The following is a 16,483-nucleotide window of genomic DNA, read 5'->3' on the forward strand; positions in this document are numbered from 1 at the left end:
CGAACATAATTTGGTTCTTAATGGCATTGATGTTACATTTTATTTTTGGGCCACTTCTTCATTCATGGTGACTTAATTTGGACTCCTAATGTAGTTCAAAGTTCAGTCTGACGTAATTGTTGATGTTTTCTCTATTTGCGTGTGTGAGTGTGTGAGCAGTAAGTCAGCTGATGGGTTTACTGTCACTCAGAAGATTAGTCTAGAACCAGGTGCTTCTGCTTAAAGCACCGTCTCTTAATGCAACCCCGTAGTACACGGACACTTCACAGACACAAAGACACCTGGAGCAGAAACACGGACAATCCAGCTTCTGCCAAACAAGGGTAGGTTCACCTTTTTTTAAAAATAAGTAATTTTAGATTTAAATATTCAAATATAGAGATTAAATAGAAATAAAAAAAATAAAATATATAAACTACTTAAAATAACTGTAAACACCAACTGTTGGCTGCTTTCTTTCACTCATCCTGCAAAGTGGTACATTTAAAGGGAACTTCTTTATGTCACACTTTAAAGTGAAAAATTGTTACAAAATGGTTAAACAAAATCAAAAATATGATCCTCAAAGGGATGTAATTCATAACATCGAACAAACAAAATAAAACTCCCCAAAAACAGTACTCTTTAAATTTTCATATTGTTCACATCTTTTCCAGGTAATATAATGTTTGTTGCTCTGAAATTAAAAGTAGCTACTGTTGACAGCATATTGTTTTCGGCAGACTGCTGTGTGGGTGTTTTTGAACGTCAGAGACACAACAAGCTGATAGAGCATCTGTCCTCTACTGCATTAAGTCCTGCACCATCTGTCTGTTTAGTGTTTACTCCAAGTTACTCCAGCCGAGACCTAAAACTTGAACTGTGTCATTGTCTGTGAACTGGGCAGTATGGACAGTGTCCCCCTCAAGATGCCGCAGGCTGTGACACAGGAAGTCATCGAAGACATCAAAGTTGTCCTCCCTGACTACCTCACCATACTGCAGCACACTGAGGTGAGTGTGTCTCCTCATCTTTCATCAGTCAGGAAGTAAATCAATAAATGATTGGCTTTAAAGGAATAGTTCATGTTGTGGAGGTGTGGTTGTAGTTTAACATATCTGTCTGTGAAAAACATGGCAGCCAGCAGAGACACAAGGAAAAACGGATTTTAGTTGTTTCTTGCCATGGGACAAAGTCTGTAAACTGCTCACTCTCCCGCAACAAAATCCAAAGAGTAAAATGAGTGTTTTGAGCTTGTGACGATGTGGAACTTCTGCCCTACTACTGCTGCCTCCTTTGGTAAGTTTGTGTCACTCATGTCAAAACAAAGGAATGATTTCAACCACCAAAGTCACAAAAAAAACATTTCTGAACTTAAATAGGGAAACAGGCAACAGTGACTCATCTCACACTCAGTGTGGGGCGTGAGTGATTCATAAAACAACACAAACTTCAGTCTCATGGCAAGAATAACTTATTCTTAAGAACCTGTAACGTAAGTATAGATTTTACTAGGTGTGCTTTTTTGTTGTTTTTTCACATGACCTCACTAAAATGTTGTCTCCCACGTGACAGTATGAGTTCAACCTGGAGAACTGGGTGCTAACCGGGCTGCAGAATGGCTTCACCAGTCAGCACCAGCCAGAGCTTTCCTCCTCTTCATCAGGACTGCTGCCATCATGTCCACCATACTGGATGATGTTCAGCAGCCCTCAGCAGAGCCGCCTGGCCAGCCGCCACAGTTCCGACTTCTGGGAGCCCAACCCTCGAAAGCGCTCCTACAGCCTCAACCCTGACATCCTGCGCACAAAGTTTACCATCTCAGACTCTGAGGATGAAGGGGAGAGCGCTGCAGATAAAGTGCAGACACACGTGTCAGCACTGAATCACTCAAGTGAAGAGTGTCCTGCTGCTTCCCAACAGTGCGGGCAGCGGAAGGCCTTCGTCCCAGACCTGCTGAACCCTCCAGCCTGTCTGAGCAGTTTGCCACATCAGCGCAGGAAGAACCTGCGACAGTGTTCCCTCACCTCACCCAAAACATCTGCACAACACGATCCCAAAGCGGAGAACCAAACCCAGAGCGCGTCCTCATACAGAATCCTTAACTGCAGATCCCCCAACACCAAAGCTGGAGTCCAAAGGCTCCCCAGCATCACCAACCACAACACAACGGTAAGACACTGAAGAGATAGTTCATGTTTTTGAAGTGTGGTTGTATGAGGGATACATATCACCATGCACACCCATGCCACACTGCCAGCAACTAGCCTTCAAATGCTTGCCCTCTTCCCCTTTATCTCACATCCTTTTCCAACTACAAACTGAAGTTGATAGTAGAACCTTGATAGGCAAAAAGCCTCATGGAAGCTGACGCGGTCATTCTCAATTGTGTCCTACAGTCCTGGGCATCAACTGAAAAAATAATCTGTTATGAGTTCATTTAGCCTTGTAATCTGACTGGATTACAAGTCTCAGTACCCCACAGAAAAACGCACTTTAATATTCAAAGATAATGTGAGAGTGAGTTAGTTTGTATATTTGCCCTGTGACAAAGTGGTTACTTGTCCAGGGTGTGACCCCACTTTTCACCTTATGTCAGCTGGAATTGTATCCAGCTCCCCGTGATCCTCATGTGGAGGAAAAAGTGGTAGATAATGAATGAATTAATTAAATATTCACAAGCAGTGATGCTCCAGTTTTACTCACCACACCATCAGTGTGTACGTCTATCATCGACACAAGACACTCTCTGTTTCAGCTCTGCAACGCAAAGCAGGGTGACCACTTATAATCCAGTAAATGTTTTCTAATTTAAAGAGTCAACTTCTGTATGAACTTTCACTGAGTGAGTTTCATTTACACCCTATACCCACACTTTAACAGGCTCACACTGTCACAGAGAGTTGGGGTTGTGGGATAATCAGCGCTTTGTAGTGTGCAGTAAAGATAGGATACTCCCAAAAACTGCAAAAACATCTTACATTGTTGCTGGACTGTGCTATAAACCAACTCGCCTAAGCTGGAGACAGACAGGCATCACGATGAATCGTCACTGCACAACGGAGCAGAACGGCCCTGAACAGCCCTTTCTATTTCTGCTCAGGTTTAATCCTTGAAAGCTTAATACCTCTCACGTCTCTCAGTCTTTTTATAGCCCTGTGTTCGCTGAAAGAGGAAATCAGTCCTCAGTCTTTTTTTTTTTTATGGCTCACATTGTAAACATTTTTTCCAGGTTTTGGACTCTAAGTATAGACTGTGTAAAGTCTGTTGCTTGAATCCAGCCAGGTTATAAGTGGCTCATCAGGATTAGCAGAATCTCGATTCATCTCAGGGTTACTCTGCTACCCCAGCCTGCGGTCAGAGTTACACAAACAACGTGAGACACATTAGACTGCAGGGGTGTCAAACTCAAATGACCTGGGGGCCAATGAGCATCATAGAGGAAAAAAAGTGGAAAAAACAACTGAATTGTTTTGATATAAAATGATTCACCATAAAAAATATATTTATGATGCACAAAAACGGGGAATTAAATTGAAAATCTAGCAAATAATGACAAGGGTAATTGTGATTAAAACAGCTTAAATATGTGTAATTTCATGTTGAGTGTAATACATTTAATAAAGCAATGATTACAACCGAATGGCTTATTACTATTATAAAAATATTGCCGGCAAATACATTTAGTCTTATATTCTGTCTCTATTCCATCACTTTGCACAGTGGTGGACGGGCCGCATGTAATCGACTGGAGGGCTACATGTGGCCCCTGGGCCACCAGTTTGACACATGTGCATTAGAGTGTCTGACTGACCATCCTCTCTGTCCTCATGGCCTTGTATTGATTATTGATTATTCTAGAAACACATACTGGGCACTCACTACACTACACTGTGCTGTTTCCTAGGCATCTCTTAGTCCAGACTCCTGTGGGAACCCTCCTATGACCTCACCCCCCCGTGGTCTCGCCTCATCTGGTTTGGACTCATCAGCAGAGCTCCTGTCAGCTCTGAGCTCAGAGGAGAGAGAGGTGCTGGAAGCCATCACAGCCCGCGGCTACCCATTCCATACTGCCATCATCACCCTGCAGAAGACTGGCCAGCAGACACCAGATCAGGTCAGTCAAGTCTGTTAGACCGTCTGCCCTTCACATCACTGCCATCACCTATAAATCGCTGCCATTTATAGCTGCTGTTGACATCTCTCCAATACAATCCTTGGGGCCAATTGTGACCAATACACAAATGTAATGGATGAAATAGAAGTTGATGATGCTTTGAAAACTCCCCCGCCAAAGGGAATAAAAGCCACAAGCTTCCTGTTCAAAGACGACTCCCTCGACCATTGATTTATTTCCTTTTGTGTGTTGCTATATAAATGTGAATCAACCTGTGTGTGTTTCTGCAGGTCTTGAGTTACCTGGTTGCATGTGACCACCTGTGTCAGCTGGGTTACGACATGGCTCAGGTCGAAGAGGCTCTGGAGATGTTTCAAAACTGTGAAACTAAGGTCAGGAGCTACATCTTTTACATCTTTAATGTTCAAACGTACATCTCTCTTTTTACACAAGTGAGTGCGTTCATTTCTATCATTTCTTCTTCTTCTTCTTCTTCTTAAGGCAGAGGAGTTCCTACATTTGCTGAGTCAGTTTAATGAGATGGGCTTTCAGCAGAACGCCATTAAAGAAGTGCTGCTGGTGCACGAGAACCACCGAGAACGAGCCCTCGAGGAGCTGATGATGCGCGTGTCATGACACACACTTCACACGACGACCTTTTGAAATCTCTTGTGCGCTGCAAAATTTGTCTGGAAACTGTGTTTTGGAGGAATGATTGAACACGGATAATTGTGTCCAAAGATGGATGGTGTTTAACAATGACGATACTGCATTAGTTATTATTTTCATGATCATTAGTTTGGAATAAAACATGTATTATCTAAAGTGATGTAAGAAATTGTAATAGCACGGTGTATGTGTCTTTATTCTGGTGCAATCTAACGCGCACTGTGTCTGACAGTTTGCAAAATCCACAGAAAATAATCACTTATTTTTATTCAAAATGGCTCATTTTATTCAGACTTTCCTGCAGATATAATGTTCACTATGGACCATCGAACAGTACATTTCTTTGTAATGAATATAATGTAATATTTCAAATGCAGCTTTTCCACTTTTGTGAGGACTTTGGTGCTGGGAGTGAGCAGTCAGCTGTGAGACTGTGTCTTCAGACAACCACACATCAGACACTATCATTTACTGATATTCTATGTCATCTGCGTATTATCTTCATTAGGTTTATACATTTTATTATTATCGAAGGTGCTTATGGAGCAGTTCTGCCTCATAATCACAAAAAGAACTTTACATTTATGACACAGAAGATCAATAATCTGGCGTCATATTACCACCATCGACAGACACCATTCCAACTATTGTGTCTAAAGTGTCTTTCACCTCCTTCAGACCCTGTTTTATATTTTTGTGTGTTTTTATTTGCAGTTCCTACAGGTTAGACGAGCACTGTGGAGATAATATAGGACACTCGCTGAGGAGCTTGATGTTCTGATCGTTAGTCACATCCAAACTGTTGTCAGTGATTAACATTGAGGCTTTAGGCAGCCTCAGTAGGAATGTATACATGGATCCAATTCTGCCGAAACCTTGCATCTCACGTTTCGGTCGCCATCTGTAACGGTCCACAGTGTACTCGGTGGTCACCTGTCTGCTGAGGGTGAACACGGAGTCCCCTCTCACCACAGCAGTGAGCAGAGAACCCTTACTGTTCCCATACTGGCCGGACATGGCTGTCCACTGTCCAGAGGTCAGACTGTAGCAGTCGATCACACACCGCAAGAAGTCCTCGCAGGGTCCATTTCGCATCACATACAGGTTGTCATTATGGGCCACCATATAAATCCCATAACTGTGCTGGTGTACCAGTGTGGTGACCAGAAGCCACTGATCTGGTTTAGACGTGTATTCAAAGATATCTGTGGCCCCTTGTCCTCGCCATAGACAGATAAACATCCTGTTCATGGCTACAGCAGAGGCCACTGAGGCTGCAGGGACAGGGAGTGCAGACACAAAACTCCAGCTCCCATCAGACACTTGGTACCTCTCCACAGACGACATGGCCTTCTTGTTGTACTCCCCTCCTACAGCATACAGGCAGTCCTCGTGTCCTATCAGAGTGAGGTTGTAGCGCAGTTGCTGGGGGCCACAGATGGTTGACCATGCGTTTGTTTCAGGATCGTAGCAGAAACCCGTCTCGACCACCTTCTTGCTCACATCATGCACCCCTCCAATTATGTAGAGTCGGTTCTGGAGGACGGCCACACCTGCCATGGTGGTGCTGGTGCTCGCGGGGAGATGTGTCAGGACCTTCCACTCTCTGGGCTCTTCCTCCAGGTACCAGACAGTCCTCTGGACGTCCGGCAGCAGCTCTGTGGACGGAGAGTGGCTGCACACAGCCATGTAGCTGCTCGGCAGAAGAGATTGGATGTAGTCGACCAGCTTGTTGGGTAAAGTGTGAAGTTCTTCCCTCAGGTCTGCGTACATATCTCTGATGAACAAGGCTGAGCTGTGGGACAGCTCCCACACACCATAGGTGGCTGCTGTATGGTACATGAGCAAACAGTTTTCAGAGTTGATGACATTGATCAAGTGCTTGGTGAGGGCTGACACCTGCAGGAAAGCCGTACACTCAATGGCTTCCACTATCTGGTCACTGTTGAGCGTTGGCCGCTCCCCGTCCAGGACTCGCAGCAAGACCGAGAAACCCAGAACTCCGACACATTGCAGTTGAATCTCTTCTTTCCGGCACTCTATCATCCCTGACTGGAACAATGCCCTGAAGTACTCACAGTTCTCAGCCAGAGTGCCTCTGTCCACAAAGAAAGAGTTGCCATTAATGTTGATCCTCAGCCTGTGTGGTGGTGGTGGTGGTGGAGGCGGCCGCGGCTTAGAGTCTCTGGACTCCATCACCTCTTTGTTGCACAGCTTCATGACATCTCCTGCTCAGAGTCTGACCCAGACCATTTACACTGTTTCACCACTCACTCACTCACTTACTCACTCACTCCCGGGCAGAGTGAATGCCTCCTGTCCAGCTCTGAGGACAGACTCTATACATAGCAGGCAGACATGTGACGCGATTCAGGAGCTGGATAATTGCAGGGTCGCTGAAAGTGTGCTGATGATTCATATTGCTCTTTGTTTGTGGTTGACAGCTGTGGGACAGCTGAAGATTTGTCCTTGAGCAGGTTGCTCCTCTTGATTACAATATAGATGCCAGCCATTGAAACTCACGAGGACATGCAGGACTTATTACTGTTCTTATTTATATTAGTGACATAAACTATTATTACTCCTCGTTGATGCTGTTCTGTTGCACGGAGGCAGTGGTGCTTTCTTAACCAATAATGAAATATGTATGTTCTTGACTGTGTCAAAGAAAAATTATACAACTAGTGCTTCAAGTGGCACTGACTGGACGGACACTCTCATGCACCTGTGCACCCAATTGTTGGCCGGCTATGTGAGGACATAGCTCTGGGAACAGTTCTGGATGTAAAGGAAGCTGCTGTTGCTTTCTGTGTCCAGTGGGTGGCGCCAGACCTCGGCCTCCAATCATCCACTTTAACTAGGGCAGAGGGCGCCATCAGACATGACTGATGTGTTCAGTGCAGGAAGTTTGGTAAACAAAGTACAGACGAGTCACACTGCACTTCTCATTATTATGCACCTATATAACATAGTGGTGCTGTGACTTTGACTGTATATTGCTGTCATGGTGCGTTCAAGACACAAGGTGTAAGTTACAGTAGAAATTTGGCATGTGCAAAATACCCCTCCAAATATCCACCAAATTCAAAATGGCCAACTTCCTGTTGTTTTAACCCAGTTACAATGAGGAATGTGATCATTCTCTTTCTTCCCGAATTACATATTTGGATGGATGTCATTGCCATGGTGTCAGGAGGACAGATTATTTATTGGTGATTTACCATTGTATCGACTGCTGAGTTACAGTGGGAGCTTCAGATACTTCAATGAGCACAGTTTTCAGTATTATAATGGTACGTTGCCACAACAAGACTCCATAAGGCTGTAAACTGACACTGTTAATAAAAAAAACTGTGAAAAATGGTGTGTTACTCTTGTTTACATATTAAAACTGGATGCAACTGAGCTGTAGAGTAAGAAAGCGAATTAGTATATTTTACAAAATACAGATTAGACAGATCCTTTAAAAAACAAAGACTTAAGTGCTGCAAATGAACTGTAATGTCATTGTGTCTAATCAAATTTCTCTACAGAAGTACTATGAATTGGGTCAAATGTTGAGATTGTCATTGAATCTGTAATCTCAACACTTCACTCCACCGTCTTCACTTCATCTTGAGTGTACATCTCAGCCTCTGACTCCAGTGACTGTTTCTTCTCCTCCTCCTCCTCTTTCTTCCCCTCCTCCTCCTCCTTCTGTTCTTCAGGATCCGGGTACAGGCAGGAGGTGTTGCCATCTTTCCACGTGACCACAATTTTTCCCGCCCTGAGCGGTTCCACTTCTCCGTTGCCAGGAGATGGCGGTGAGGGTTTGCAGTTGCTATCATCTTTGTGGAGTGAGGTCATCTCCAGCCTCTCATTTGGGGATGACGCTGCTGCCGCTGCCTTGTACTTAGCTATCTTTTTTCTGTTCCTGTGGGGGAAAAAGGAAGGAAACGCCTGTCACCGGCTTTCAAAATGATGTGACACAATATGTGTTTTGCCATAAACAATGGTGCAATGTTGGGTCATACTTGTTGGCCATGGCTCCCATCCCCAGCAGCAGAAAACCAACAAGAAGGCAGACGAAAGACAGTCCCAGCAGCACAAACTTCCATGTGGTTGCTATGATGGGAAGAATAGAACACAGTGTGGTATTACATCCTCGCCACTCTCATTGAAACATCCATCTTCTACCACTTGAAGGTCACGGGGGGCCCTGGGCCTCACCCTGGACAGGTCACCAGTCCATCACAGGGCCACACAGAGACAAACAACCATCCACTCTCACACTACTGTCAATTTAGAGTGTCCACTTTGTTTGAAACCTCTGAGTGACCAGTGTCTGACAGTGTCAGCAGATGAATGGAGATGCCACGTGATCCTTTTCAACACAGTTTTAACAGATTAGATTATCATTGACATAATGATATGACTTTGTCTTGTAGCAGTTTAGGAGCACGTACGGTCCTCTGTGCGATGAAACCAGCGGAGATACGCTTTTGTTTCTTCTGTCATGCCCTCCATCTCATCTGGATGCTCCTCAGCGAACTCGTCTGGATCAGCAGAGGCCCTCCTGAGTCCTGAAGCACAAGTTTAAAGGGATGAGATTGTTTAAAGTACTAATCCATTACTCTACCTGAGAGACAGATGGACACCAGTAAAAAGAAGTTATTGCAATTTGAGTCTTTTCTAACTGGAAACTGATGTTTGTGTCAGTTTGTAACCACTCACTCTGTAACCAGACACTTTTAAGTGTGCAACACAAGCACACTTAAAAAACGTTCCTTTTAATAAAGCCCAATAAATCTACTTTTACTTTCTCCCTTACTCACGGAGCTTTTCTTGGCAGATGTCGCCCTCGTCCAAAGACTTCCACTTTGAGTGTTTGCTCTTTAGACTCAGAGTCAGGTGTTGGCCGTCCACTGCCAGCAGCATTGACATGTTCCTGCTCATGAGTCTGTCCCTGTCACAGTCCCACATTAACCCTGCAGCATCCCCATCTGGCCCCCCACAGGACCTGGTCCAGACTGGCTTCATCTGCTGCGCTGACAAACACCTGGACGAGCCGATACACATCAACATTCCCTGACCGATCCAGACCCACTGCTGGAACTCAGAGTCCGGGTTGCACCTCTTCAGCAGGACAGGACTTGTTGCTGAGTCCTCCAGACACAGGCTGTGGTGGGTGTTGTAGATCATGAACGCTCTCCCCCCTGCAGAGTAACAGGTGTTTTTTGTTTTTTTTAATCAAAATATATGAAGCATAAATCATAAATGTGATAGAATGAGCATCATTTTACCGGACAGGAGGAGGAACAGCAGGATCCCGACACTAAACATACCTAAAGACGATAATGTACTGTTATTTAAAAAGCAGAGCAATGTCAGTTTCAAATAACAAAACATTAAAACAATCCATAAGGCAAAGATATAAAATCAAAATAAATCAAAGCTTAAAATCAGAGTGACATTAAAGAGGACAATGTGTTTGCTTTCCTGATCTCCTCCGATACGGCTTTCCACAACTGGGGGACCAGAACAGAGAGAGAGTTTTAGTTCTGAGGTTGGACCATGGAATTGCCAGTAATGATCTACCAGAGGCTCTCCTGTTGCATTTAGGCTCACCGGGGTCAGGAGGTCAGCTGTGTACTTAAGAGTCCTTATTCTCATACGAGCCTCAAAAATAATCATTATTCAAATTTTGAAGGGTTGTAAAATCAGTGAAATGTTTCCCCTCCTGTTGGACCTGGTGATGAATCTGGCTGTGGTGTTTTCAATGAACAGCAGCTTATTGTTCATATTTTGTTGGAAGAGGAGGAAAAAAGTAACTTGTGGTAATCTTACTAGGGTTAAATAAATGCAAATGTAAATTACTATCGGCAATTCTTGGTCTGGCTCTGTTCCGTGCACACTCATGGTCATGACTAAAGAAACATTGCACATGACTGTAAGACATGAAGCTTTATCAATATCACCAGAGGAAACCGTGTCTAAAACAACGTCCACCAAAATCTAAAAAATCTACATCAATCATCTCAAATAAATGCTGACTAAACATTTACGACGCATAAACACTCAAAACTGGAATCATCGTGTGTTCTGTTCCAAAAAGAAACAAGACCTACGTATGTTTGAAAGAGCTACTCACTTTTGTGATGTTCTCTTTGTGGCCGAGACGACAAGAAGGTGACTTGTGAATGTCGAGCAGCAGCAACAAAAGCCTTTCCAAAGTTCACGGGGAGGAGCTTGTGATCTTCATATTGTAAAAGAACTGTAACAGACACTGTTAGTGAACAGGTGGCTGATGATTATGCGCACATTTATGGAAGAAAGCCTTATCTTCACGAGATCTGATCTTAACAATCAGATCCGATTCAGTAATACCTGAACGTGATAGTACATCTGACTCACACAGTTGCTTTACTTCAAAGTGTAGACAGTTAAATTTCAGGTCTTTGACCTTGTGGCTTGGTTACTGTTTAGTTTATTTGCTGATAGTGAAGGTCTGTGACCCATCAGTCAAATGCCTACTTATGAACAAGGACTCATACACATACACATACACAGAGAGTGCTCGTGAATATCTTATTTTGTATAGTGGGGGTGTGGAGAGAAGAACCTCTGTCACTTATGGGATGGAGAGAATTATGTCAAATTTCATTAGGCGACTGGTGCTGATCAAACATGAGCATCAGTGAAGTGGGAAACTGTATCATTGAAAGGCATCGCCCGACTTATTTCACCAACCCAGAGACATCATTGCATCAAAAATAGTTATTTCGTCAGATCTGTGCTCACCAGAGAGTGGGGAAGATTGTGGGTTTGATTCCAGCTCTGCTAGTCTATACACCGATGTGTCCTTGGACAAGGCACTTAAACACAAGTTGCTCCTGACGGCTGTGCATGTGAATGTGTATGAAAGATGTGTGCTAAATGTGCTGTATGAATAGCCAAACTGTAGTGTAAAGCAGCTTTGAGTGGTCGCTATATACAGAACATTTACCATAAAGAACAAGTTTTAATGCAGCAATATATGGGTGATACTGAAGTGTATACTGTGTTCAGTGAATTTGTGTTAACACTGTTTCCTCCCGGTTCTCCAGTTCCCTCCCACAGTCCAAAATACAGAGACTCTTGTCTCTGTATGTGGACCTGTAATGGACTGGCGACCTGTCCAGGATCCAGAAGACGTGAGTGTTAACACTCCCATCCCCAGTCCATCGTTAGCTCACAGGGACACAGACATTGCTGTTTCACTACTGCCTCATCTGGTAAGTTTGTGTCACAAGGGAATCTAAGCAAAGGAAACGTGAACTTACTCATGGAGGCAGCAGTGGATCAGCAACTCTTGCGTGCTGTGACGTCAGTTCGCAAAGCAACAGAAATCTAAATAAGGTTAATTAAAGCAGCTTAACTTAAGCTGCTTTTGATGAGTATATTAATGAGATGAGACAAAGAAAGGCTTGAGACCGAGGCAGACTGTCAAATAAAATATAATTATTTATTACCACCACACCTGAATACATTAGTTCCTGCTGTGCACAGGTATTCTCTTACATTTCTATCATATTCAGGAAAGCAGAGGATTGCATCTGGCTGCTCACATGTTTAACTCGGACAGTAATTTCTAAATGAATGGCGTTCATGATTTTTAAAACCCAAGCTATGAGGTAACAGAAATTTATTGTGTGAAGTGGCCGAATGACATTAAATATAACTGGACCTCCAACACTGGCAGAGTCACATGTGGGGAAGTGATGACACTGATGAGGAGCAGATGGAGTGAATTGAAGCTTGAGACTGATTACAAACTGCATCTTATGGAGGGAATGCGTCAAAGCACACTAGGGCTGTAACTTTTAATTCCGAAATTCAGATATCAGTTAGAAATTAAACCTTAAAATCCCGTCAGATTTGAAAAAATATACAGCCCATCACACCGCAATTACATGGACGTGAAATGTCTGAAGAAGTTTAAAGGAATAACACATCACATGATATTTGCTCAAAATTGATTTTTGAAAAAAAGTGACAGCCCTACTGCACAATACACACCTGGTCAGAACACCCTCACTGGCACAAAACCCTGTTCAGACCTGGTATCATCATCTGTCCTGAGAGATAAAATCACAAGTGACCAGCTCCAAGTACAACAGTTCACACCAGGCATTAGCATGAGTTCTTCTTCTTTGGTGTTTTGCAGCAGTTAGCATATGTGATGTTGAATGTCTGCTTCTCTTTTTGCGTGTAGCTACGCATCTTCTTGCACAACACGATTCCTACATGAATCTCCTTTGACCACAACTCATCTCCTCACACAGTACACAATAATACAGACACTGTGTTTCAGTTTGAGAGAAAAAAAGGTTTTTCTGACTGTACGGATATGTGTATGTATGCGTGTATAAGATTTCCGCCATTAGAACAGAGGTACCATGTTTTGATCAGTGTTAATATTATGGCTACAGCTACGAGTGCTGTAGAAATACTCTCAGCTCTGTGTGTAACTGCAGCAGGTTGGAGAATAAAGAAGAATGAAGTGGATTTTAATGCATCCAGGACGGATTTGTGTTCACACATTTAAAAACAATGAGGCCAAAAACGTCCCGAGAAACATAACTTCTGGATGTGGTTTTTGTGAGCGGATGTGAGGAAACACATGTGGGTGTGTTTAGACATGAACTTAGAGCTGTCCACTTGCAATCAGAACATATTCAGAATGAATGTTCATACCGGGTCTGAGTGGGGTCATGATGATGTTTTGGCTCATCTGTGTCATCACCTGCAGGGAACAGTTGTGGCTGATTAGTTTTTCTGTTGATGGCAGATGCAATGACACATGAACAAATATCTGCGAAGCTGTAACCAGAGTGATCTGAGTGAGATGAGCATTTTCTATCCCACCACCACCACATCTTCCTCTGGAAACTCGTAGTAGGGGACCTCCAAGTTGAGAGGGGCGGGACCCTTTCGGATACGGCCTGAAGCGTCATAGTGAGAACCGTGGCAGGGACAGTAGTAACCTCCGTATTCTCCGGCATTTGCGATGGGCACACAGCCCAGATGTGTGCACACACCAAGAACGATGACCCAGCGCGGGTTGATGACCCGGTCCTTGTCGTGCTCCGGGTCTCGCAGCTCAGAAAGATTCACTTCAGCTTCTGTGGCGATCTCCTTCTCTGTGCGGTGACGGACGAACAGCGGCTTGCCTCTCCACTTAAAGGTCATGTTCTTGCCCTCTGGGATTTCGCTCAACTTGATTTCAATCTTGGACAGGGCCAGGACATCAGCTGAGGCACTCATGGTGGAAATAAACTGAGTCACCAGTGCCTTGGCACTGTAGACACCCACCACGACAGTGGCCCCGGTTGCCAGGTAGGAGAAAGCTCTCCTGGTTTCACTGCTGTCCTGAGATGACTTTTTGGGATCGACCACATCCATACGCCTGTAGTCTGAGAAATCTGGTATCTTTAAATCTGTGTGGGCAAATCTGACTCCTGCACAGCCTGCAGATGAAAACAAGTGGGTGATCAGTTGGAGTGAACACTATAGATGTGTCTAATACAATTGGAGAAGCAATGTATCCCTGTGAATTTATAAAAACATCTGTTCATTGACTAATGACTTAAATGTATTCTTCATCTTGTATTTAATTTGTAAATGTTGGAAATGTAAATGTGGAAAAGGAAACACCATTAATCTAACATGGAATAGATTGTTATGGGATCAAGTCAATTATGCAAAATTTCCCATTTCAAAAGTGAGGCTTCCCCCCCATTTCCCCAGTATTTGTCTGTAGTACATATTTATCCCCACTGCCCATGATATTAGGACGTGGGGCCCATGAACTACAGTCTCTGTGGCAGCCATTTTGGCCAGTGATGCCCATAGTAGAGAACACACTGAATTTGACAAGGCTGCTGGTTTAGTTTTGCAAGTGTATGAGGTAATATTGTAGAGCAAGTGTATGAGGTAATATTGTAGAGCTGCAGCTAACGATTATTGTCACAATCCATTACTCAGGCGATTACTTTCTCGGTTCACCTAGAACGACTAAAACTGATATTATCAAAAACTTGACAATAAATTTAGTAATTGATTAGCAATTGATTACGCCAATAATCGTTGTAGCCTTATTGTCAGCAATGATAGTGCTGTCAATCTGTCAATTATTTTATCAAGTAATCAACCCGTTGTTTGAGTGAAAATGATGTTGTACTCATAGGTTTTGATTTGTCCAGAAACCAAAGATATTCAGTTTACTGTAATAAAAGGGAGAAACATTTTTTACAAAAAGATTACAATTTGACTCTTTTTTTAAATGAAAAACGAGTAACATTTGTAAAATAAAAGTTCTTATGTGCTCCATCTTACTGTGAATTTTGACAATTATTGCAGAAATACGACTTCCGTTGCTATACAAGAGCGGAGCATGGGAAGCTAACATCAGGGGTGACACCGGGAGACCAGCTGTGTTTAGTCTACATATTATTCACCACACCGCAACTCGGATTACTTTAATACCGAGTGAATTCCGATACTTAGCCACCCAGGACAACAAAAGGCCACATCAGACAGAATACACAATTCACCACTAAAAAGAGGAGAATTAACCTGCTACGCTAAGGCTAACGCTAGTGGCTGACTACACACTCACCGTTGATGCTAGCCGTCACCGCGGGCCCAGTCTTAGGGGTTTGACCGCTTAGTGACTCTCGGCACAGGAACGGTTTCTTCGGGTCCAACAAAATCTTCTCGCTCGTCACAACCACGCCCGGCACCAGAGGTTTGAGGGGGCCGGCCACTGTGAAAGCGGTAGCCTGCAAGTAAGGGGAAAAAGCCCCTGACCGGGCAGCTAGGGACATCATTTCTACGGCTAGCTGTTGACGCTGCTGCTACGACCTTGTGTGCCCGGACGGATATGGTGTAAGAGAGCGTATTGACGTCAGAGTCACGTAACTTCTACTTCTGTTGGGTTGGATTACATTACCGCCACCTTTTGGGCAGAGGACAAACAAGGACATTTGGCAGGACTAGTAATACAACTACTACGACTATTAGTAATAGACTACTATTAATAATAATATCAATAATCCCGAAATAATGAAATGGATAGTGTAGATATGACACTTAATTGAAAATCTCTTGATTAAACCTGTATCTCTAGTTCTTCATTAGCAAGGAATTAGTAAAAAGCATACTGTATTACATTGTATAACAGGACGAATACTTGGTCAATGTCTGTCCTCACACTCAAAACCCTGATCAGAACACTTGATTTTCATATTGTTGCATTCAAGTGCCATATGTGTCAACCCTATTGGACCCTACATAATTACAGCACTGAAACAGATTTACAAGAATAAATCATTCATATTCTCTTATAGACTGTAGTTCTGCTCCAATATGTCATTGTTTTGGTTTTTTTGGTCCATTAATGAAAACACAAGCCAGATGAGTGTTGAGGCAAAACAATTTAATATAAAATACTGTAAAGGTCAAAATACTCCAACCTAGACTATTGGAGAGGAAGAGAATCTCAAACTGTCATGATAAAAAATAATTCACATCTGCTGGATGTGATCTACTGATTTCACTGAAACAGATACACCGAGTCAATAGACCATAGCTGTAAATATTACTGTACAATTATATTGTGTGGAATATAGACGTCCACTGTGCTTCCGAGTATAATCAGGCTTCATTCACTTTACATTTCTGTTTATGTCACAGGTT

General features: G+C 43.3%; 4 protein-coding genes and 1 non-coding gene across 6 annotated transcripts; 1 reads left to right on the forward strand and 4 right to left on the reverse strand.

Annotated features, from left to right (window-relative positions):
• Nucleotides 1-91: 91 nt before the first annotated feature.
• ubap1lb (ubiquitin associated protein 1-like b) lies at nt 92-4,940 on the forward strand. 2 transcript variants are annotated; one of them, XM_044030752.1, is made up of 6 exons: nt 92-323; nt 887-992; nt 1,555-2,151; nt 3,887-4,096; nt 4,387-4,488; nt 4,598-4,940. In XM_044030752.1, the coding sequence occupies exons 1-6, from the start codon at nt 238-240 to the stop codon at nt 4,730-4,732; spliced, it is 1,236 nt and encodes a 411-aa protein (XP_043886687.1). In that variant the 5' UTR covers nt 92-237; the 3' UTR covers nt 4,733-4,940. The 2 variants fall into 2 exon arrangements, with proteins under 2 accessions (XP_043886687.1, XP_043886688.1); XM_044030753.1 differs by having other exon boundaries at nt 269-323; nt 909-992.
• A 109-nt stretch (nt 4,941-5,049) lies between these two features.
• On the reverse strand, nt 5,050-7,302 carry kbtbd13a (kelch repeat and BTB domain containing 13a). Its single transcript, XM_044030751.1, has one exon. It carries the CDS (start codon nt 6,983-6,985, stop codon nt 5,483-5,485), a length of 1,503 nt encoding a protein of 500 aa, XP_043886686.1. The 5' UTR covers nt 6,986-7,302; the 3' UTR covers nt 5,050-5,482.
• A 652-nt stretch (nt 7,303-7,954) lies between these two features.
• Nucleotides 7,955-11,191, reverse strand: si:cabz01068815.1 (solute carrier family 51 subunit beta). The gene is made up of 6 exons (XM_044030754.1): nt 10,896-11,191; nt 10,048-10,089; nt 9,580-9,960; nt 9,211-9,327; nt 8,779-8,869; nt 7,955-8,678 (listed from the first exon to the last, which is right to left on the reverse strand). Exons 2-6 carry the CDS (start codon nt 10,085-10,087, stop codon nt 8,357-8,359), a joined length of 951 nt encoding a protein of 316 aa, XP_043886689.1. The 5' UTR covers nt 10,088-10,089; nt 10,896-11,191; the 3' UTR covers nt 7,955-8,356.
• A 1,033-nt stretch (nt 11,192-12,224) lies between these two features.
• LOC122772796 (cytochrome b-c1 complex subunit Rieske, mitochondrial) lies at nt 12,225-15,680 on the reverse strand. Its single transcript, XM_044031083.1, has 2 exons — nt 15,405-15,680; nt 12,225-14,253 (listed from the first exon to the last, which is right to left on the reverse strand). The coding sequence occupies exons 1-2, from the start codon at nt 15,613-15,615 to the stop codon at nt 13,643-13,645; spliced, it is 822 nt and encodes a 273-aa protein (XP_043887018.1). The 5' UTR covers nt 15,616-15,680; the 3' UTR covers nt 12,225-13,642.
• On the reverse strand, nt 14,535-14,669 carry LOC122772908. The gene has a single exon (XR_006360834.1). It is a non-coding gene; the product is annotated as a small nucleolar RNA SNORA5 (small nucleolar RNA).
• Nucleotides 15,681-16,483: the final 803 nt, after the last annotated feature.

The sequence above is a fragment of the Solea senegalensis genome, linkage group LG7 (assembly GCF_019176455.1).
Source record: "Solea senegalensis isolate Sse05_10M linkage group LG7, IFAPA_SoseM_1, whole genome shotgun sequence".
NCBI lineage: Eukaryota > Metazoa > Chordata > Actinopteri > Pleuronectiformes > Soleidae > Solea > Solea senegalensis.